We start from the raw sequence: 24,839 nt of genomic DNA, 5'->3' as shown, positions 1-24,839 counted from the left end.
GAGTCATCTTAGAAACATTTAAATTGATATATATTCTTATTTTTAGGGACAAATATAAAAAGCCAATTTGTTCTTGATCCAAAGACCAAAGTTAATGCAGAAAAAATATCCCTTAGTCAATTTCTCAGAGCTTGGGAAGAAAAGCACTTCTAACCGGCTGGGGGGTGGATGTTCTTTCAGTTCTCTGCATTTCCAAATAAAAGCGAGCATAGAGGGCCTACCACTTCCATCACGTGGGCGCTCCACTGCGACAGCAACTGCAGGCCCTGCAGTGCCAGGTCGAAGAGCTTCCGGTACTCAGCATCTGTCTTCTGAGCCTCCTGGCGGCCCGACCCCGTGACAACCTAGAGCACCACAGAAGCATCAGGAAGTCACTCCATATCCAGAAAAACCACCTATGCGTTTACCCCGTGACCCATCAAACCCACTCTAGGGACCTACCCCAAAGGTACCCTCTAAAATATGAAACGATATGGGCACATGAGCCTTCACTGCAGCAACAGGCTGTGCCCACAGAGCCCCCGGTGACGGGTGCTCTGTAGCTCGCAAAGCAGAGAAAGGATGCTGTAGACTGTGTTCAGAGAGGCCTGTGCACAGTATGTTTCCACTTGGCCCGTAAAGGAAAACGTGCACATCATGTGTATTTGCCTATATCAAATAAAACAGATTTAAGAATGGTGACCTACAGGGCAGGGAGGCAGAGGGTGGAGGGTAAGGCAGCTTCTCTGAATACGCCTCCTTTGAGACAACTGACTTGGGAACCACATAAACAGTTTATATACTATGATATAACATTAAATTAGGGGGGAAAAGGGATCCCTGAAACTCAAAAGCAAAATGAAGCAATGAACTGAACTGTGTACTAAGTTGGCATCATGGCCACACAGAGAGACCATGTAGTGTGTCTGATAACTAGCTTTTTGGATTATAATGTAAGCGCCTGACATTAAGCTTTTGATTGCCGAGGGATCCATTTCAAAGACATCCAGCTCAAGTAAACACATTGCCAGCTACATAACTAGATAAAGAGCCAAGCCACCTCCCCCGCTGAGACTCCTTTCCTTTAGAGATCTTGGTTGGTTTCCATAACTGACCATTTGGGAAACTCCTTTTTTCTCTTCGTACCCTTTAAATTCCCACTCTTGCGTTTTAAATTCACCAATAAAGAGTGAGCCCGTGAAACCCTAGGCCCCTACCCTCGACCCCAATAAAAGCAGAACCCCAGGCCCGCATGCATGCTCTCTCCCCGCAGGTTGCCACAAGTAAGTATAGTTCTGGGTGAGGGTCTCAGCATCACTGTCAATAGGCTGAGACCAACACAAAACAAACCACTTCAAGTGACTTTGAAAGACAGTGATTTGATTTAACAACCCAGAGGAAGAAACCTAAAGACAAAATTCACTATAATATAAATCTTAAACAACTTTTAGTAATTGTATTGTTATTACAATATAAAATAATGTTATATGTTACAATATATAACTACATCGTTTCTAGTAACTATATTATTATTAGCAGTGCCAGTATCGCTATTTTAAGATTGCTGCGTGTATACTGAGAGAGCAAGTAAAAATCTGCTGGAATCACTAAGAACCAGGATTTTCGCAATGAGAGAAAAAAGAAAAAGACAGAAAGAAACTGCAGTAGATTGACTTCAAAACAGTACTCAAAAAAATTGATTTGTTACCTTAGATGATGCTAGGGGATCAATTATTTTAACAACTGATACATAAAGCAAAGGAACCCAGCCGCAATCCTGTCTCTCCTGGAGGATGGATCCCACAGAGCAAGGCACAGCAGGTACGGCGGGTTGAGGAGAAGGGACAGAACTAGAGTATCACCCTTACAGACGCATGTGGCTAGGCAGTGGACAACGCTGGCCACATCCCAGAGAGTCAGCCAGACGCTCCAGCAGTCTGCAGCACGGCCGACGAAGGGCTGAGTGGGCTGAAAGAACGGAAGCTGAGTCTGATCAGGCCTCCAGATCTAACTACCAACGTATAGGAAACACAAGGACACAAGTCATAGCAAATGACGCCACCGGGAGTGAGAGACATGGAGGGGGACACATCTTCAAGGAGACACATCAACCACTGCAGTATATGGAACTTATTTGGATCCTGAGGCAAACAAACTTGGAAAAACAAACCATTCATGAGTCAACAGGGGAAAATTTGCACAATGACTAGCTATTCAATATTAAGGAATACTTGTTGATTTTTTTGGTTGATAATGACATTAAGTTTGCATTTTAAAAGAGCCCTTATCTTATAGAGACACATGGGAAATCTTTTCAGAGGAAGCAATGTATTGTCTCAGACGCAATTCAAACCAATCCAGGCCAAGGCAGGGTGCTGGAAGACTGTATGAAAGGGTATGGTCACAGACTGAGTGATGGTACCTGACGGGCCACACCAGTCTCTTTCCCTTTGTAGGCTTGAAAATTCACATAATGAAAAAGTTAAAAAAAAAAAACAACTTTGCCCAGACCATGCTGCTGGTCACTGTCAGAAGGTGACCAGATATGGGGCCCTCAGAGGCCTCAGCAGCCTGTGTACGTCTGTCTGCACTGCTGGCCTTCTCTTAGTGACTCAAACCCAGCTGCTGGGCCCGCTCAGAACAAATCCTCACCCTCTGGTCAAAAGAAACTGACCAAACAACTGCAAAATGAAATTAATAAAATAACTCCACTTATAATAGCATCAAAAAGAAGAAAATATTTAGAAATAAATTTAACAAAAGAAGTATAAAACTTATACTCTGAAAATGATAAAATATTGTTGAAAGAAATTAAAGAAGGTCTAAATAAATGGAAAGACATCCTGTGTTCATGGATTGGAAGATTCAAGATTGTTAAGCTGGCAACCAATACTCCCCAGACTGACGGACAGATTCAATCCAATCCCTATTAAAATTCCAGCTGCCTTTTTTCACGGAAATTGAGAAATTGATCCTAAAATTCACATGAAAATGCAAAGGATCTGCAAACGATCTTGACAAAGATGACAAAACAATCTTGAAAAAGACAAACAAAGCTGGAAATCTCTCATGTCCCAATTTCAACCATACTACACAGCTGCCGTTTCATGACAGCGTGGTCCTGGCATAAGGACAGACACGGAGACCAACAGAACAGAACTGAAAGTCCAGAAATAAACCCTGTGATCACCGTCAATTGATTTTCTTTCTTTTTCTCCCCAGTTTTATTGAGATATAATTGACATGTAACATTATATTATTTTTACGGGCACAACACAATGATCTGATACATGTATATACGGTGAAATGATCACCACAATAAGTCTAGTTAACATCCATCACCTCACATACTTACAAAATTTTTTTTCTTGTGATGAGAACTTTTAAGACCTACTCTCTTAGCAACTTTCAAATATACAATACAGTATGAACTATAGTCACCGTGCTGTACATTACATCCCCAGGACCTATTTCTTTTATAACTGGAAGTTTGTACCTTTTGATATCCTTCACCCATTTCCCTCATCTTCACCCCCTGCCTTTGGCAACCACCAATCTGTTCTCTGTTCCTATGAGTTCAGGTTTTTTTAGATTCCCCATATAAGTGAGACCATACAGTATTTGTCTTTCTCTGTCTCACTTATTTCACTTAGCGCAATGCCCTCAGGGTTCATCCATGTTATTGCAAATGGCAAGATTTCCTTCTTTTTATGGTTGAATAATATTCCACTGTGTATATATACTATATTTTCTTTATCCATTCATCTGTCAATGGACACTTAGGTTGTTTCCATGTCTCGGCTATTGTGAATAATGATGCAATGAATATGGGGGTGTAGAGTCAATTGATTTTTGATGAGGGTGACTTCAGTGGGGAAAGAATAGTCTTTTTCACAAATAATGCTGGGAAAACTGGAAATCCACATACAAAAGAATGAAGTTGGACCCTTACCTCATACCATACAAAAAAAGTAACTCAAAATGGATCGTAGACCTAAATGTAAGAGCTAAAACTACCAAACTCTTAGAAGAAAACAAGGGATAACTCTTTTTCACCTTGGGTTAGGCAATGGTTTCTTCAATATGACACCAAAAGCACAAACAACCAAAGAAACAATAGATAAAATTGGACTACATCAAAAACTTTAAATTCTCCTTCAAATGAGACCATCAATGGAGCTAAAAGACAACCCATAGAACAGGAGAAAATATTTGAAAATCAGATATCAGGTAAGGGATTGGTATCTAGACTATATAAAGAACTCATACAATTCAATAGTAAGAAAGGAAATAACACAACTAAAAAAAGGGCAAAGGATCTGAATAGACATTTCTCCAAAGAAGATATAGGAATGGCCAATAAGCACATGAAAGGATGCTCAATTTCATTAGTCATTAGGGACACGCAAAGGCAAACCACAACCAGATACCACTTCACATTCAGGAGGATGGCCAGATCCAAAACACAGACACTAAGAAGTGTTGGCCAGGACGTGGAGAAATCAGCACCGCACTCACTGCTATCAGGAACGTAAAATGGTGCAGCTACTGTGAAAACAGCCTGGCAGTTCCGCAAAGTGTTAAACAGAGAGCTGCCACATGGCTCAGCAATGCCACTTCTAGGTCTCTATCTAGGAGAAATGAAAGCTTATGTCCACGGAAAAACTAGGACGTGGATGTTCGCAGCAACACTATTCATAACCCAAACGTCCACCAATCAGCAGATGAATGAATGAACAAAGTGTGGTGTGTCCATACAACGGAATAGTATTCAGCCACGAAATAAGCCATCAATTGTTATAAGAAGCCATAAAATTATCACAAAATTATTGATACATGCTACAACATGGATGAACCTTGAAAACATTATGTGAAAAAAGCCAGTTAGACATGCATAGACAGAAAGTAGACTGCTAGGAACTGGGGGCAGGGGAATGGGAAATGACTGCTAACGGGTGTGGAGCTCCTTTTGGGAGTAATGAAATGTTCATAAATGGACTGCAGTGATGGTTACACAACTCAGTGAATATACTATAAACCCTTGAATTGTACAATTTAAATGGGTGCATTATATGATATGTGGACTATATCTCCATAAATCTATTTAAAAATAAACTGAGTAGGGCCAGCCCTGGTGGTCTAGTGGTTAAGTTCGGCGTTCTCCACTTCGGTGGCCTGGGTTCAATTCCTGGGCGCAGACCTACACCACTCTGTTAGCGGCCATGCTGTGGTGGCGGGCCACATACTAAAAATAGAGAAAGACCGGCACGGATATTAGCTCAGGGCCAATCTTCCTCAGCAAAAAAATTAAAAAATAAACTGAGTAAAGCATTCAAAGGTGGATCTCTTTTCTCTTGTTAAAACCATCATCTTATCCTAAAGGTACTACAGCCAACACCAGAAGGAAGATGACAGGAACCATGCATGATATCAGATGCTCTCATCTGGAGTAGAAATCAGCTCTGCATGTTGTTTGAGAGCTTCCCGTGAACACGGTTCACAATTATACCATGACCTGAGGGCTGTGCTGGTCGCTGGAGAAGTGGGTAGGTAACGCCTCCTCACTGGGGCCTCCAATGCCCACCAGGAATCTGCTGGAGGCAGCACATGCCCTGAGGCATCTGGGCTGTCTTGCAGTCATTCTGGTTACACAAGGACTAGTGTTGGGTGGGTAGGGGAAGGGGCGCTCACTGTCCTGCAATGGGTGGGTCCAATGCACAGAGCTGTTCCCCATAAATGTTAATGGTCCTCCTGAGACCCCTGAGGTACCACAGTCTCAAAAACCAGACCAGTGTATGTGGCCCCAAGTCCCCGGGTTCTTCTTGACTATTCGCAGAACCTATACCACTGACCACTGCTGACTTTGCTGCCTTGTCTGCTAAGATGTGAGAAGTGTCACTCCTGATGCTCCTGCACACTCAGACCCCTCCTGCACACCCCACATGCTGGCAGGGCTAGCCTGGAGCCACGCTTGGCAGGTGGAGGGAATGTGACCGGCCCAAATAAGGACACAGGAAACCTGGCTACAAAGCTGGAAGGAATTAACAAGGCCTGAAGCCAGGGAGACAGTGCTTCTTCCTATACCCAACTCCGGGCCTTCCCCTGGGCACCAGGATGTCCTCTCACTGTGCCTCTGGCCTCAGGACTTCCTCCCTCCAGACACGAAAGGGCCAAAAGCCATAATCACCCCTTCTTTCCCTTCTAGCAGCTTGGAAACGGGACTAGACTAGGAAATGCACTTAATTCATGGTCTCTCCTCAATCTTTTCTTTTGGGATCCCTATTATGTTTTTCTGCAAAAAGAAGGTGCTTTTTGTACAGCTGAACAGATACAAACAGTGCTAACTGCACTGCAGTCCACTATAATGCGTGCTTTTCAAGTATTTGTACTAAACTATGCTTCTCAAAGCAATTAACATTAGTACTTGGGTGCAGAGAACACAAGTGACACTCCAGGGCCCTCTGTCCTCGGGTGTCGGCGCAGGCGGGCACGGAAGGCCCACTCACCTCACTGTTGCTGTAGCGTGCCAGCTCCGAGATGAAGCGCATGTGGTCCTCCCGGATCTGGATCATCTGCTCACAGATGTTATACTGTGGGCTGCTACTGGAGGATGTGCACGTCCACCTGCAGTGAAGGGGAAACGCCATGTCACCTGAGGGCGACTGCACAAGGCTGACGCAGCACCACGCTGTGGGGCCAAGGACATAAGCACAGCAGGTGCGCAGGACAGCCCACCCACTGTCCCCAGGGGCCTGCCTGTGGGCGAGGAGATGGAGGCTAGGAAAGAACGTGGAGTTCTCAGCAAGGAAACACAGCCGCCCCAGCCCCTTCTCCCTGTGTCGGGGTCACTGCCCTACCTTCTCATACCTGTGTTTTGGAAAAGGAAGTATAATTTCTCTGTAATCAACAAACTACTTTCTAAAACGCTAAGAGATGCTGCTGGATTTAGGACATTGCATCACCCTTTTGAGGACCTCTTGACACATTACTGCAGAGCTGGCAGGAACTAACATTTCCTTATTACTCACATGTGAAAACATAAGCTAGAGGTGGAAACAAGTCAGCCACAGACCCAGGAACAAACGTTATCCTTACAGGGAGAGTTGAAAAGTGACATTACCTGCAAGTTAGACAGTGTCACCATAACTACCTACATGCACAACACACCATTTCAGCAGCAAACAGACACAATTTACTGGGAAAGAAGTTTATTAAGAACTGAAACTGTTGGTGCTCTTGGGCAGAAAGCACGGACCTTGGGGCTCAGGCGGCTGCCCCCTCACATGCAGCACCAATACTCTTGCTGTGTTTTTAACAAGTTGGCCTCCTTTTCGTGAAGGGATGAAATGCAGGGTACCACTTTTTGAGACGATCAGTGCGCTGTCTCAAGCAGTATCTCTTTCTAACTTTCTGATTCCACTACAGGATGATGTGATGATTATGTTGGCATCATCCCAGGCAGCTCCTCAAGTCTGCAATGAGCATGCAAGGCCCAGGCCCTGCACTGGGGTCTAGCCTCAACACAACTGCCTCCCCTGCAGAACCCCAACAGCACCTCCACCTCAGGCAAGGCACTAGAGCCCAGAGCCTGATGCTGGCATTCCTGCACTCTGTGCCTGCACCTTCTGGGCCCAGATGCTGGTGCAGGGCCGCTGGGCCAGGTTCCCAAAGCTGACTGCTACATGCTCAGGTACCTCCCAAGGTGGCTGTGAAACATGGCCATTATTACCAATTAAATGCTACTAACTTACAATAAATCATATTAAAAACAGACAATAAGTACATAAACTCATGGTTTCCTGATCCTCTTACTGACTTTCCCATCACTTATGATCTAGAGCTCATCGTGTCTGTTAGGGCAGAAGCATTGTGTAACGTCACGCTGTCAGCCTGAACTCAGTCACAGCAGGACATTCACGCCATGGGCATCAGTTCATGCTCCAAATCAGAGCTTGAGGTGGTGCTGAAGCAGAAAGAAGTTTCAGCTTAATGAATTTAATGTAGAGGAGGGTGAGAAGTCATCTAAGAGTGGATCACATATCAGATTTAATGGCAGATATATTAGGAAATAAGCTAGCACAGAGGTCGGCAAACTACAGCACGGGCCAAATACTGTCAGCTATTGAATAGCTCTAGGGCTGTACAAAATGGTTTTTACATTTTTAAAAAGTTGTTTAGGACTGGCCCAGTGGCATAGTGGTTAAGTTCACGTGTTCTGCTTCGGCGGCCCCAGGTTCGTGGGTTCAGATTCCAGGCATGAACCTACACCACTCATCAAGCCATGCTGTGGCAGTGTCCCACATACAAAACAAAAGGAAGATTGGCATAGATGTTAGCTCAGCGACAATCTTCCTCAAGCAAAAAAGAGGAAGATTGGCAACAGATGTTAGCTCAGGGCCAAACATCCTCACCAAAAAAAAAAAAGTTGTTTAATAAAACAAAAAAGAAAAAAAACAAAGGAGAATATGTGACAGAGACCACATGTGGCCCTCAAAGTCTAACGTGTTTACAATTTGGCCTTTACAGAAAAAGACTGCCAACCTCTGAGTGAAAAGATTGAGATGCAACTGTGTTTTTCAAAATCATGGTTGAACTGTGGCCACAGGTTGGCTATGGATGCGTGCATTTGACAAAAGTCAATGAAAGCATGCCTTGAGACTCACCTGGCTATGCGGAACCTACAATAAAGAATATTGTATACTTAACTGTGAGCTACAGATCTTATATGGCAGGGTTGGCCACCTATCTCTGTACAGGACCAGAAAGTAAATACTCTAGGATTTGTGGGCTACACCGTCTCTGTCACATAGGCGTCATCATCTTCTTTTAAAAACAACCCTTTTAAAACGTAAAGACCATTCTCAGCAATGGAGACTCTAGGAAAACAGGCCTAGGCTGGATTTGGTCCACAGGTTACAGTCTTATAAACTCTGTAAGATACATGCAAACTTCCCGCTCCCAACCAGGGCGACTGTTAACAATTTACCAGCACACCACAAGCCCCGGAGAATTTGTTTACGCTTCTTTCAGTGTCAGCACTATCCAAGAGAACTCTCTGGGATGATGGAAAAGTTCTGTATCTGTGCTGACCAATACGGTAGCCACTAACTATTATATATTTGAATGGCTAGTCTACTAAGAAAACAAATTGCAATTTTTTAATGAATTTAAATGTAAACAGTCACATGTGGCAAGGGCTACCATATCAGGCATTTAGTTACAGATAGCTGAGAATGTAAATGTGTTATCTCGGACAAACAACTAGAGTTATGAAACGACAATGAGAACACTGCAGAATGCTCTAACGGGCAGCTCACTCTCCTACCGAGATTTATTTTCCTCGTAGTGGGCGCTGGTCTTGATGTATCTTGCCAGTTCTATTTGCATGTCCCCAAACAGTGGAACCACCTGCAGTTGCTGTAATCAAAGAACAACAAAAACAGGGTCATTATGTATGTTTAGTCACCAAATACGTACTCACAAGAAGAATGAGTAATACTAATAATACTGTGCGTTGAATGCTATTTCTGCAAATCACTTACTGCAAAAAAGTTGTAAATAACTTCTACGGGGGCTGGCCCTGTGGCTTGGTGGTTAAGTGCTCACACTCCGCTACTGGTGGCCCGGGTTCGGATCCCGGGTGCACACCAATGCATCGCTTCTCTGGCCATGCTGAGGTCGCATCCCACATACAGCAACTAGAAGGATGTGCAACTATGACATACAACTATCTACTGGGGCTTTGGGGAAAAAAAAGGGAGGAGGATTGGCAATAGATGTTAGCTCAGAGCCGGTCTTCCTCAGCAAAAAGAGGAGGATTAGCATGGATGTTAGCTCAGGGCTGATCTTCCTCACACACACAAAAAAAGTAATCAATAACTTCTACGTTCACTTTAAGAACAAAACACAAGTTAAGAACCAACATTCATAAAACCAATTCAAATATTAAAGTTAACCTACCGTTTGCTAGATTCATAGCTATAAAAAATCAGCTGCATTTCTATATACTAGCAACCATTAGAAAATGAAAATTTAAAGAGGAACAATTTGCAATAGCATCAAAAAAATAAAAAATATGTATGAATACATAAACAAAATATGTACAAGACCGCTAAGCAAAAATACTACCAAAAATTCTAGAGAAAATTTTAAAGTTCTAAGTGAATGAAGAAATATATCAGGTTCATGTATGGGAAGACATGGTATTTTAAAAATGTCCATTCTCCCTAAACTGATCTACAGATTCAATGGAACTCCAAACAATATTCCAAGAGGAAAACTGGTCTATAAGTAGTGGGTGCATGTGTTTGTGTGTGTGAAAATCAGCAAGCCAATTCTAAAATGTATGTCGCAAGGTGAAGGGACAACACCCAAGACAATCTTGAAGAACACAACTTGAAGACTTCCTGATGAGCAGGCCCATTCTATTGGAAAACTAAGACAGTGTGGCTCTGTAGCATGGATGGAGACCAGTGGAGCAAAATAGAGAAGCTAAGACAGAGTCACACACATGCAGACACCTGCTTCATGACCCAAGCAACACTGCAGAGCAATGGGGGAAAAGATGGTCTTGGCAATAAATGTACAGGGTCATCTGGACATCCATAATGGGGGAAAAAAACCCCCAAAAATGTCAACCCGCTACCTCACACCATACACAGAGGAAAGTTCCAGGGGGATTACAGATCTAGATGGAAAAGAAAACGGTGATGCTTCTAGAAGGTAACACAGCAGAAAATTCTCATGAGCCTGTTGTATACGAAGATATCTTAAAGTGGACATTTAAGATTGATATATTGGACTACATTAAATACTGAACTTCTGTTTACCAAATGACACCTTTAAGAAAGCGAAAAGGAGAGCCACAACGGGTAGAAGGCATGTATTTTAGAACACATGTATCCAGCAAAGGACACGGACCCAGGATACAAAGACTGCAAATCCACGGGAAAAAAAGAGCAAGAGATTGGAAGTGACACTTCACCAGAGAGAACACACAAAAGGCTAACAGCATGAAAAGCCACCAAGGAAACACCAACTAAACCACAGGACATGCTACCAAGGAAATACAAGGAAACACAGCCTTCAGGATGCCCCCTCTCCAAAAAAGTGACAGCACCAAGTGTTGCCGAGGATGTGGAACAAAAGGAATGCTCACTCATCGCTGGAGGGAACACAAGCCAGCACAGCCGCGTGGGAGAATCGTTAGGCTGGACCTACTAACACTGAAATGTATATGCCCACGACCCCCAACCACTCCCCACCCTCGCCCGGTATACGTCCAACAGAAACGAGCACAGATGTGCACTAAATCAGAGCAGCCGAAACCCAGAAACAATCTCATGTCCATCACAACGGAATGGATAAATGAACTGCGTCTAATCGTAACAAGGACTGCTACACCACAATATAAACCTAAGGACGAGAGCTGCAGGCTCCCACAGGGAAGACTAACAAAGTGAGTGAAAGCAGCCAGACACAAGGGAATCCACGCGGCTTGATTCCCTTTCTACAAGGTTCAAACCCAGGCAACACTGGTGCCCGGCAGGAGGGTGAGCAGTCGCCTCTGTAGACGGGGGTGTGAGCCCCGCCAACCAGCACCCCCCATTTCCCGATACATGTCACAGTCACAGGGGTTCACCTCCCCAAATTCAAGCTGTATACACGTCAATAAAAAGGTTTATCTAATAAAATGCAACTCACCTTGAAGTACTTGTCGATTTTGGATAAGTTTATCCTTTTCTTGGCGTCTAGTTTATAGATGTTGCTGACACTCCCATCCATCAAGTATAGACCAAAGCCCATGACCTGAAAATCACATAAAATTCAGCTCTGCAAGTTTAATGACCCATAAGCACTTACTGCTACAGTTCATTTTGAAATGACAAGTCACTCTTCTTTCAAAAAGCACTTTTAACAGCTCCTCTGAAACAAACAGCTATCCCTCCACGAGAAGCCATTCTCTTACGTGTGTCATTTCTTGTGGCTATTTCAGTGTCCTCCCCAGGCACACTCACCAGCTCCCCCTCTCATCAAGCACAATGCAGTGCAAAATACGGATTTCCACAAGCACCCCTAGCCAGGGGCCCCTGCACCAGCTGGCACCGACAGAATGTTTCAGCCACCACAGAGCTATCCAGTGGGCTCTCCAGCACGAGGAGGTCTTGGGGTTGGCCCACTCTTGCAGGGAGGGCTTCGGGCAGCAGGACATGCAGCACAGGGTCCCCAGGGCCGCCCTCCACAGAGTTGGAGGGCAGAGCCAAGGGAAAGGCAGAACCGCCTTCTCCTGTCCCCACGAGGAGCGTCACTGAAAACCTCCCCAACGTGAAACAGAATAATAATGAACAATATGGTGAACGGCCATGTTTCTTGAACAACAAGTCCACTTTAATCATAGTGACACAGTATACTTAATTCCTAGGAATCACATCCTTGATAGGTGGGATCTGGTATAACCTGTACTTTAGAAGCTTAATGCTGGGAAAAACCCTGGACCCAGGAGCTCCTCGCCCATAAGCACCTTTTCTAGGGGTGGGCATGTGATCCACCTGGCACTGGGGTCAAGCCCAGGACACATTCACAGGAATGTGTCGAGAGCCTGTAGTGCAACTGCAGGCTGTGTGCAGGGCAGAGGATGCTACATACACACACACACACGCACACACACACACGCATGCAGGGCAAGCGTGAAAATAAGAAAAGGTGGGCAAAAAGGTCTTAGACAAAGCGCAGCCTATTAACGAGAGCAAGGCTATCCCTCCCTCCGAGGTATGATGGGCAGCCACCCCACACGTACTTTGAGAAGCATGTGTTTCTCACTGGGTGTCAAGTACATCCTGTTCTCATAGTAATCCACACACAGGTTCACGATGTCGGCGAGGAGCTCTTCGTAGCCAGAAATCACTTCGAGCTGTTGCTGCAGAGACTGACACACACAGCAGGAGACCTGTGCCACCGTCCGCTCTCGGACCCCCGGCCCCACACCCCCAAGCCACGCACCCTGCCAGCCAGAGCGGCGAGGGCTCGAGCCTTACTTGTGTGATCTTGTTGTGGTTGGCCAGGAACATGGACAGATTCTGCGACTCCTGGATGGACTGCGGGTCTGCCATTTTCCGCAAAAACTGAGCAGCCCTTTGAAAGCAAAGAACAGAGTTAATCAACCAACATGCTTAATCATCAAAAAAGAAAAAAGCCTGGAAAGTCAGGATTATTTCACTCTGCCTACAATTATCTGTAGAAATGTGGGTCTTCATTTCAGCCTCCTCTAGCCTCTCCACCCTTCGGTCCAGGGCAGTCTTTTGCCAACCTGGACAGCTCATAATCCCGCTGTCCGCAGTTGACGAGCTTTCTCAGACATGTGGCGGTGCCGCCCAAAGGCCTTCCCAAAGGGCCCCGGCACACCAGCTTCTCTCTGGGCAACCTGTCCTCAAGTCTGAGAAAGGCCGCGCCCTGTTCTGTGACTCCTAGAGCCCAGTGACGAAGATGGCCAGCACCGTTCAGGGTCTCTGCTGGGAACCCCCTGGGCCACCAAGCCTCCCACAAGTCAGGGACCACGCACAGTTTTGATGCCAAAGGTCTGAGACAGAATCCTGGTTCCAACACCAACACACAGTTCCATCTTGGACAAACCTCCTGAACTCTCCTGAGCCTCACTCATCACATGGGTAACTAACAACAGCTGTCCGGTCGGCCTACCCACAGGGCTGCCGTGAGAACAGAGAGGGAACGGCACACACAGAGGGACCTGTACACTGAGGTCCCATAATCCTGCAAGGCATGCACTGAGTCTCTGAGTTCTTCAAAGCAGTGTGCAGGGGGAGTGTGAGGATCCTGCATACCTATGGTTGGCCTCCAGAAAGTTCATTGGAAACTAACTTGTCCCACATAAGGACATGTCTGTGCAACCTAGAAACTTGGGGGTTTTACTAAAGAAAAATTCCCCTGGCAAAGACTGATAATGTACCCCAACAGTCACTTCCTCCTCTGCTTCCTAAGGAATAAACCCCAAATTTCCATGCAGCAGCAATGTGCCTCATCTCCACGTGACCAACGTCTGGGCCATGAGATATAATGGCCCATTATTTTCATGAGATATAATGAAAAACACTACAAGGCACTTGAAAGGTTTTATAAGGGAGAGTGGGCCCTTCTGTTCTCCTTCCTCCTTGTTGGCTGGAATGCAGAAATGACAGCTGGAGCTCAAGCAACCATCTTGAACCACGAGACCACACACGAAGACAGCAGAAGCCCTAGGTCCTGAACACTGTGGAACCCCCTCATCAGCAGCAGACCACCTACCTCAGGGCTTTTCAGGTGAGAGAGAAATAATCTGCAATCTTGTTTAAGCCACTGTTATTTCTGTAAGTTTTTAACAACTATATAGAGTTAAACTAATATTAACTGATACGGTAACATTCCTTTTCAAAGTGTTCACTTTATTGATCTGAGTAGCTGCTGAGACTAAGGAAGGGATCAAAGATGCCGTCTTCTCTTTTCTTCAAGCCTCATGATAACCATATGATTATCTTGGCATTTACACTCAGAAGAGGTTGTACTGGTAGCTACCAGCTGGGTGCAAATCAAAAATGTGTGTCAGTGTGGGTGTGTGAGGGCTGGGAAGGAGTGGGGGTTACCGTCTGGGAAGATGAACCAGCAGGGGGTTCCCAACAGAGGTTGCAGGGAGAGGCTGCTGGAAAGGGTGAAGGGGTGGCACAGGCCCTCTCTGTGCTCAGAGGAGCCTGAGCGCTGGTGAAGACCCCTGCGGTTCCTGGAGGGGGTGGCGGGGGCGCCCACAGCTTTCCACAGAACAGCCCTACCTTTAAACTATTTTACAGACTGGGCTTTGGAATAAAAGTGCTGCTGCTAAGAGAAAAAAACAAAAAGACAAACCTTTCTGAATTGAAAAACCACCGATGCTGTCCCCCTTCCCCATCTCTGTGACAAAGTCAGAAAGGCAGAGAAAGCTTCTCGAAATCATAGCAAGTGACCTGTGCAGCCAGGAGCAGCAACTACTCTCCCGGGCTGGGCTGGGCTGGTCCGCCCTGCAGCCCTCAGAGACCCCCCGCTCCGCACTGAGTCACACACACTTGGAATCCCACAAACACTGTCACCAAATGGGGACAACCACAGACCTTCCTACCCAAGAGGGGTAACAGGCCAACTCCAAAGACTCCCTAGTTTTGAAGATCCAGGCTTCTGCACAGAGCTGATTCTAGGTGACGAATGGAATGCCTGTACTTATTCACACGAATAAGGCTTAAAATCCATGTGACCGAGTTCGACTCCCACAGTCACCTCATCCCCAAATCTAGGCTTCGCGCTGTGTCCCAAGTCGATTTTATTTTAAAGACATGGCAACAGTTGCATCATTTTTAGATGCAACGTAATTACAGCCTATTCGGATGCAAAGTAAACTCTCTTCAAATTTAATTTCACAGCCAAGATTCCCTGTCTAGAAGAAACAGATGTCAGCATCTCATTCCAGACAATCATGCCTTCAAGAGGACTGCACACACTTTCTAAGAAAGTCGACCAGAAGACAGCTGGCTCTGCTCTGACCAACAGCCCTCCCTCTGCCTGCCACCAACTGCCCCTCACTGTTTTCAAGAAGCACAATGCCCTGCCATGATCGCCTTTTCCAAATCTCTTCTCCAGAAGTTCTTTACATTCAAAAAGAAAACAACCCTGGAGGAGAGCTGGTCCGGGACCTGGAAGCTCCAGCTCTGCCCACTGCTGTGACGGATGTCCCACCAGCCCCACCAGCAGGTGTCGAGCAGAGAGGGCGCCCTCAGGCCACAGAACCTGCCTGCCCCCTTGCCAAGATGCTCACTGGGCCAATGCCTCGCAGTGACCCCAGCGCTCCGTGAGCAGGGACTGGTCTTGTACGCTTCTGTCTTCCCACGGGTGCTGAGCACCCAGGGGTCCTCAACAAACATTTGGGGATGCCCAGGACGCACAGATCCCACTCTACCTTCATGAAACCACAATATACACACGCCCATGAGGACACAGCGCTGCACTGCGGCACACACAATCTGCAGGCTACTGCCCACTTCGTACTCAAGTGTGCGTATTGAAACAGTTCTAAGACTGGTCAGTAACTGCTACCAACCCAGAGGAGTTATTTCAGAACATGTGGGATACGCACCGACTATGTGCAGGGCAGATGCATGACTAGGCACCCCCCTGCCTCCCCAACACTCTCCGCGTGGCCCAGGGGCACGAGGCTGGAGCTCACCTCTTGTAGGCTGAGTGGTCATTCTTCACGCTGCACTTCATGTTCTTCAGCTCGTCCAGCACAGCGAACATGTTGATGAACTTGCCCAGAGTGATCAGGTAGGCCTCAGACACGAAGTCCTTCCTCCTCTCTGCGTGGCACAGGCGCCTCACCTCCCCGCAGAAACGCTCGATGGCGTTTCTCTGCACACAGGAGCGAAGGCAGAAGAGCCACTGTCAGTGACGGGCTGACTCCACACCCAGCTTCTAGCACAGCATCTGGATTCACTGTCACTCGTTGATGAAATACCCACCCAAACGAGTGGATATTTGCAGCTCAGGTAAAAAGACACGTTTCTATAAAGTAATTCCCACACGCCAACTCATAAAGATGACAATCATCATTTATTTTGCACTTTTGCACTTTACCAACGACTTCCCTAAATAAAAGAATTTTGTTGATTATTCCAGCAAAGTTACTGAGCAAAATGCTCCAACAGAATGTTTATAAAACAGATGTTTTGGCTTTCAGAGGTGAAAAAGATGAGAGAGATTTTTCCTCTGGACAACATTTCAGATAAAACAAAAATTCATTTCCTAATAAGGTCTATCTTCTTCCTTTGCTAAAGCAATCTATAACAAAAACCTTCACACATTTCCAAAGTACATCTTTAAAAAGCCAGCAAGTCCCCTCCCTGTGGCCACTTTGCTTAACCAAAGGGCCAGAGGAGCCAAGGCCAGGGCGAGGACTACCAGAGTGGAGGTCAGGGTGAGGACCACTGGAGTGGATGGTCAGGGCGAAGACCACCGGAGTGGATGGTCAGGGTAAGGACCATCGGAGTGGAGGTCAGGGTGAGGACCACCGGAGTGGACAGTCAGGGTGAGGACCACCAGAGTGGAGGTCAGGGTGAGGACCACCGGAGTGGAAGGTCAAGGTGAGGACCACCGGAGTGGAAGGTCAAGGTGAGGTTGAGAGAAAGAAACACCTGAGAAATCAAATGAATCACAAGTAGGAACCAGCAGAAAGACAAAGGTGCTTGGAAGGATAGAAAGCAGTCTTCATGGAGGAAATGCAAATTCACTCTCAGAGAGAAGTGACATGCAAGAGAAGTATCTATTCTGAAAGAGCCAGCGAGGTTTTAGACCTTCAAAGGCTTAGTTCCCTTTGGTCACAAGCTGTGTGGTTGCTTTAATTTACATGCGCTTTGTTATTGAGTCCATGGTGAAGGATGAGATAGTGCCACTTCTCTGCATTAAACCCTGAGGATTACTTCGCTGTTTTACCTGGAAGTACATAAAATTCATCAGTTTTGTGACCTCCGGCTCGAGGACCTCCACAGTTTTCTCATAAATTTCCACTCTGTTAGGCTGCTCGTTACATTTCACCTGGGAACAAGCAAGTATGACATAAAGAGGCTTCAACCCAGCTAGAAGTGAGCAGACAGGGCGCTGTTAGAGCTGGGGTCCCAGTGGACTGGAGAGTGGGGGGGGGTGCTGGCGGTGTGGGGGCGTGGTCTGGCTGGGGTGGGGCAGGGCTGGAAGGGATAGGGGTGTGGTCTGTTTGGGATGAGGGCATGGCCAGTGGGATGAGGGAGGGGCTGGGTGGGGAGGGCGGGGCAGGCAGGAGTTGGGCGTGGCCGGTGAGGTTGGGGGCACCTGTGGGATGGCCCGAGAGCAGCTCCTCCAGGTGTACAGCATGACAGCATACTCTTGGCCTTCCTCCAGCATCTCATTCTGCAGGCAACACAGGGCAAATCAAAGGCACGCAGGGGAACAATCATAAAAAAGGAGACGCCAAATCATTAAAAGCTAGAGGCATCAACTATCCTGACTCTCCCTTTGAGGGACAGACAAGCACAGACATGCGTGCCATGTCTGACATGCGTGCCAAGAGAACTGCTAAGAAGCTGGCGACACGGCAGTGCGGTGGTGTGGCCACAGTGACTGCCCACAACACCTCTGTGGTTTCTGCAGCCTGGAGAGGGGTGTCAATGACATGCACGCACCTCTGCACCGGGCCAGCACAGGGCATCCCCCACAGCTACTACACTGCAGCTCCACTCAACCCTAAACAACCCGCTGGCAATGCAGATCTGAAGCTGGGGACACGGGGGAGGGCCCAGGGCAGTGCGAATGTGCACGGGGTCCTCACAGCCTCTCCATCAGGCCACAGAGAGCCTCCCAGCTCACAAGGAAGATTGAAGCAGCTCTGCCGTCCCCAGCGCGGGGAGGAAAAGCTAGAAGTGTTTCTGCAGCACTTAAACCCAGAGTATCCTTGGGAAGAGGACTGCTGTCATTTTATTGTTCCTTGTTTTTTTTTTGGTTTCTTTTTTTTGAGGAAGATCGGCCTTGCGCTAACACCTGTTGCCCATCTTCCTCTTTTTTTTTTTTCTTTTTTCTGCCCAAAGCCCCAGTACATAGTTGTATAACATAGTTGTAGCTCTTCTATATGGGACGCCACCTCAGCATGGCTTGATGAGCAGTGAGTAGGTCCGCGCCCAGGATCTGAACTGGTGACCCCCGGCCGCCGAAGCGGAACGCACAAACTTAACCGCTACGCCACCGGGCCGGCCCCTGCTGTCATTTTAAAACTGCTTTAGTGTCTACTCTTCTTCCACATTGTTTCCTTTGGAAAAACAGTAAAAAGTGCATAGATGTTCTTGAAAATGTCAACTACAGTTTGATAATGCTTTTAAGATGCCTTATACTGTTCACATCCTTTGACCCAGTAACTTCACTTCTATACATCCAGCCAAAGGGAATAATGATGTATTTAGAAAGATGCTTACCACAGCATTTTTTATTATAAGAAAAAAAGAGAAACTAAGTAAATAGGCAAAAGTAGTTAAGTTGCGGTCATTTACAAAATGTACCAGGAAGCCATTAATTACTTTAGTACATTTTCACGACATGTAAAAACGTTCCTGAAATCATTAAAATACACAATTATAGTAATACTGCAAGTGACTTATGCAGTCTAAATCACATGTGGGTGTGTACCTGGCATGACGAGTACAGGTATATAAGTAGGAAAGATAATGGATTCCCTCAGAACGCTGACAAAAGTTCTGTCTGGGCCACACTTGTTAAATTTTCAGAGAGAGTATGTATTGTTTTTATAATAAGAAAAACAAAGGGTTTTTTAAAAGCATAAGGCATTTCATTCCCTTTCCTCTCGTTTTCCTCACTCCATATCCTGTCAGGATAATAGCCAAAACATGTACATTTGCCATTCAGAGGTGCCATTCCAAGGAAAACAAAGACGTGTGGACAGAATTACCATGCTAGAATGGACGGTCGCCTGTTCAATGTATCTTGCAATGCCAGTGACAAATGCATTTCTGTCTTCAAAGTTAGTGTTGAAATTTGGCTGAAAGGAAGAGAACAATAATCACGCGGAGGTCAGCGTGGCGGGTGGCGTACCCACGGTGCCCGGCACACACCTGGTAGAGCAGTGAGGAGGGGGGAGGCTCAATGCAGGGCTGCTGGTCAGGCAGAGGCAGCTCTTCCAGGAGGTCCACGTTGGACAGCGCGTCCTCCAGTGTCACCTGGGCCGCCATCCTGGCCTAGAACAAAACACAAAGCCACCTGTGTGTGAGGAAGGGCAGGGGCACCTGACAACCCTTCTGGGGTGGGGAAATCAGGCGCCCACTGGCCTGACCCCTCTCCTGAGGGCACCAAGGATGGCTGAGGTGGTCACAGTCAGTCCCCGGGGTCTAGTGTCTCCCCCAGGGCTCACTGGCAGAGGAGTCACGATGTCGCCTCTCCTGGCCTCCAGGAGTGTCATGGTGCAGGGCACATGGGCCACCACATATGCAGTCACTTCCTGCCACCCTTCCCACCTTGGGGCCATGGTCCCTAGAGGGCTCTCTGGGAGGGTCTGACAAGCCCCTCACTGGGCTAGAGGAGGGAACGTCCCCTCTAACACCACATCTACCCCAAGGAGGCCAGCACAACCTCCACGTGTGGTTCCCTAGACGCAGATGCTTCCTAGGCGGTACCTCCAAGCAGGGTGACGTGCTAGGGATGGAGATGGAAATGGCCAGAGCCCCGCCTCCAGGAGTACAGGGGCAGCCTGCAGGGACTACTGAGGTGAGGGCAGGGGCCAAGTGAAACACGGAGGGGGCTGTCAGCAGAGGACTGAAAGCAGAACTCCGAGGCTGGTGAACAGAAGCATAGAAACGGAGGCAGACCTCATCTAAATACATATCTGTGCCGGCTCTGGGGGAGAGGAGTGGACATACTCCAGCCTGCCTCCCGCTGAATGCTGCTCCAACCCTGGATGGGGCACAGGGAGTAGCTCTAGTCCTAGATAAGACACACCAAGCAGCTCTGACCCTGGACAAGACATGAGGGGCTGCTCTGACCCCAGACAGGACGTGTGGGGCAGCCCTAAGCTCAGACAAGACACACGGGGCAGCCATGTGTGTTCCGAAAAGAGTAGCAGGCAGGCTGGATGAGAGCACTGAATGGAAGAAGCTCCCAATCGCTCCTCCCAGAACCAGGCCCCAGACAAGGCACGGGTGTGGAAGTGCGCAGCGGGGCAGGTTACCAAAGCCCAGCACCGGGCTGGAGAACCAAAAAGGGAACCCCACGGCACTGGAAAGCCCCAGGGGCAGTGTGGAGAGGAAGAAGCTCAGAGGAGCAAGCCCACGAAGTTGCTCATGAATGTCGGGCCCACCCCCAAGCTGTAAGTACATGTATCTGATCCTCTCACACCCAACCCTCGAGCCCACAGCCAGATCCCAGAGCGCACAGGCAGCACACAGGGGACAGATCCAAATGGCACTGCGGAGGCTCTGAGAACGGAACTGACACCGAATCACAACCCACACAAGGCAGGTCGGAACCGCAGTCTAAAATCGAACCAGGTTGTTTGACTGCTAAAATAAAAAATCAGCATTCTCCTAGGATTTAAACAAGACCCAGAGTCTTACATCATAATATCCAAAATGTCCAGTTGCAATCCAAACTACTCAGCACACAAAGAACCGGGAATGTCATGACTCCTATAGGAAAAGATGAACAACAGATAGCAACGCTGAAAAATCACAGATGTTACAATTATGTACCAGACTTTAAAGCAATTACTATAAAAATGCTCTAACAAACAATAACACTCGCAAACGGAAAGAAAAAATTGAAATCCAGCCAAAAAAAAAAGAAAGATATATTTACACAGTCATGCACCGCCTAACAACATTTCGGTCAGCAATGGACTACAATGGTGGTCCCATAAGACTGTACTGTATAGTCTAGCTGTTTCTATTGTTTATAAACAAAAAAAGGAGGGGGATCTAACAAGAATCAAATAATAAAATGGTAGGTTAAATCCAAACATATCAATAATTACACTGACCATAAATAGTCTAAATACACTAATTAAAAGACAGAGATTGTCAGAAAGGATAAAAAAATCCTGACGCAACTATACTCCAGCTACAAGAAACTCACTTCAAATATAACGACATGGGCCAGCTGAAACTAAACGGGGACGAGAGAAAGCATACAAGCACCAGTCAGAAGGAAGCTGGAGTGGCTGTGAGTGGCAGATGCCAGAGCCAGGGCTAAGGAGGCCACCGCATGATGACAGAGGTCCTTCACGAGGAGACAGAACAATGCTCAGTGAGGACGCATCTACCAGGAGAGGCTTCAACTACAGCACGCAAACACCGCCAGGATGAAAGGAGGAAATCCACACGCACAGCAGGAGACGGCAACAACTCTCTCAGTCACCGACAGGAGACTGGCCAGAGCACAGCGGAACTGAACACCATAGGACCAAAATGACCGCACATGCATTTTACAGAACACGCCTCCCGACAACAGCAGATCTGTTCTGCACGTTTCCAGCTATAAATTTAAAACGTAGCAGATATTTTTCAAAATATCTGGTATTTTTCAAAACAAGGAAGACGGCCTTTTCCCTTCCCTCATCAACTTCCTTCGGTCATCACAACTTCCTGTTCCACACGCTCAAGAAAGGGGGAGCCCAGGACAGCAGAGCACTGAGTCACAGACGCTGGTCTTTGCTCTGGCCACTGCCTTGCAGAGCCAGTGGGAGCCTCAGTGCTGTCCACACAGGGCACCTCAAAGCTGACAGTCCCTGAGGGGCCAGGCCGCCAGGCAACGTGCCTCCTGGGGATCCAGCCCTGAGAGCCAATTTTGGTGCTTTCCATGGCCAGAGCCCAGGCTGTGCCAGGAGAGGCCTGGGGGCCCGTGCAGTCCCTCTGTGTCCCGGCCCTCATTGGTCAATGAGAAAACGGGCTGGGCCAACCATCCTGGGACAGCCACATGGCCCACGTGACCAGTCACTGCAGCCTCCCGCCCAGCGTCCACAAGACCCTCCCTGCTCCCCAGCCTCTGCAAGAGAGGCCAAGACATCCACAGTGAGCAAGAAGCAGAGCAGGAGGGTTGCAGAAAGGTTCAGTGAAACACTTAAGTCACATCCGAAAAACATCAAATGCTCAATGTATTTCAAATCAGTGTTTAAAGCTATTTTTATTTGTATAAAAATAGCACTATTTATGTGGTCTATACACACCATGAAATATTATTCAGCCTTAAAAAGGAAGGAAATTCTGACACTGCTACGAGATGGATGAACCTTGAGGCCATCATGCTGAGTGAGATAAGCCAGATAGGACAAATACTGTATGATTCCACTTCTATGAGGTACCTGGGGTAGTCAAATTCATAGAGACAAAATAGAATGGTGGTTGCCAGGGGCTGGGGGCAGCGGGAATGGAGAGTTAGTGTCTAATGGGTACAGAGTTCCAGTCTGGGAAGATGGGAAGAGGTCTAGAGATGGATGGTGGTGATGGTTGCACAACAATGTGGATGCACTCAATGCCACTGAAGTGTACACCTAAAAATGGTTAAAATGGTAAATTTTATGTTATGTATATTTTACCACAATAAAAAAAATTGGGAGCAACAAAAATAGCAATATTTATTGTATATAAATCAGAAAATATAGAAAAGGAAAAAGAAAAACTATCCATAATCCTCCCATCCCCACAGAAACAAGATAATATGATACGAGCTGTTTTATAAGCCTCTTTTTCTTCCAACTTCCATAAAAATGTTCACATGGTTAAACATTCTTTTGCAGCATCTTTTCAGCTCCGTGTGGACTACTGGCCAAGACCCTGTTGTTGCCCACTGCTGTTCTTCCCTGTTGGTCAAATTTCCATATTCCATGTTTTTTAGGGTTATAAACACCCCCCAGCAAACATCCTGCCGTGTAGAGCCACGCAAGTAAATGCACACTTGTTTGGACACACCCGCACACAATCCCAGGCCTGCTCGTCGGGGCCTCACAGGTGCTTCTACGTCTCTCCATCCTGTGCATCGCCCTCAAATGCGCACCTGCACGGCCTCCGCCTCGACCCCATTAAGGAAACGGGATAGTCAGCTCTGAGTCCAAGTCTCCAAAGTCTCTGTCCTGACTCGTCCTTTGCCACCTCACAATTCCACCTCCAAGATTTCCTCTAAATTCATTTCCTTTCCTCCATCTCTAACTGCGCCAGCAAACCCTGCGCTCACCACCGGCGTCCCGCTGCCCTGGGAATGAAGCCCACGCTCACTTCGCCCACTCTAGCACCCCAGGCCCTGGGAACTTGCCAGCCCCTTCCTGCCTTGCCCCCTCAGGCCCAGGGTGCTTTCCTTCCAGTGTGAAGCCCCCGCGTGGCCTCTTGTCCCCCTCCTTACTCACTGCCTACACTGCTGCCCGCCCCCCATGGAGCCTGAATTCCCAGGACAGGGGCACTTTGTCTGTCTGGTCACTGCACCACCCCTGGGACAGAGCCTCGACTCTACCTGGAGGGCTGACGAGACTTCATAACCAACTTCCACAATTCAAACGTCCAACAGCATAATTAAAATGACACATTGGAACGGTGCTCAAACCTGCCGGTGCTGTGGGGTGGGAGTTTACAGTTTAACAACTCAATCCCATTTCTGTCTCCACTGCTTCCGCTCACACCCACATGTACAAGAGATGTACACCACTTGGGGCCTGGTCACAGCAGGGCAGCACATGACCACGGATGCCAGGGAAGGTCATATGGGGACAGAGTGAGAAGGCGGCCATCTGCAAGCCAAGGAGAGAGGCCCTGCAGGGAGCCAACCCTGCTGACACCTTGATCTCAGACTTCCAGCCTCCAGAACTGTGAGAAAACACACTGCTGTTGCTTAAGCCATCTGGTCTGCAGTATTTGTTCCGGCAGCCTGAGCTGACTAACACAGAGCCAAGAACAAGGGGAGCAGAATGGCCCAGAGAGGGTCCCTGCGCCCTTGCGCTGACTGGCTGCTAAAAGCCACCATGTGCTGAGGATTTTCTAATCACGAAACAATACCTGCTCAACCCAGAAAAAGCAGACTGCTGGAGGCAAAACAAAGGCTGGCAGGGAAAGCTGCTGCCATCAGCACTTCTGGTCTCGGGCTGAACCCACCGCAAACAATGCGCTCTCCTCGGTTACGGTTACCTCATCCAACAGTGCGAAGCCAGGCCTCTCTTGCCCGACTGAATTTCTATCGGCGGCAGTCCCCAACTCTCAAGGTTGTTTCCAAGTCCTACAGCTTGTCAAGTTACAAGACTGCTGTATTCACAAACCATCAACTAATTTATTTTATAAATTTAA

The 24,839-nt window shown here is 47.3% G+C and overlaps 1 protein-coding gene across 1 annotated transcript in view; it reads right to left on the bottom strand.

Annotated features, from left to right (window-relative positions):
• Positions 1-24,839, bottom strand: part of CYFIP1 (cytoplasmic FMR1 interacting protein 1) — an 85,893-nt gene that overhangs the window by 50,496 nt on the left and 10,558 nt on the right. Inside the window, 11 exon segments of the mRNA XM_058542224.1 lie at positions 222-344; positions 6,486-6,603; positions 9,305-9,396; positions 11,683-11,787; positions 12,776-12,904; positions 13,014-13,110; positions 16,217-16,398; positions 17,479-17,580; positions 17,851-17,928; positions 19,475-19,564; positions 19,638-19,760. Coding sequence (XP_058398207.1) covers positions 222-344; positions 6,486-6,603; positions 9,305-9,396; positions 11,683-11,787; positions 12,776-12,904; positions 13,014-13,110; positions 16,217-16,398; positions 17,479-17,580; positions 17,851-17,928; positions 19,475-19,564; positions 19,638-19,754 — 1,233 coding nt within the window. The 5' untranslated portion in view covers positions 19,755-19,760.

This window comes from Diceros bicornis, chromosome 5 (genome assembly GCF_020826845.1).
Source record: "Diceros bicornis minor isolate mBicDic1 chromosome 5, mDicBic1.mat.cur, whole genome shotgun sequence".
In the NCBI taxonomy this organism is placed as follows: domain Eukaryota; kingdom Metazoa; phylum Chordata; class Mammalia; order Perissodactyla; family Rhinocerotidae; genus Diceros; species Diceros bicornis.
The sequence above is the reverse complement of the archived record's forward strand: the minus strand, read 5'-3'. Positions and strand labels throughout refer to the sequence as shown.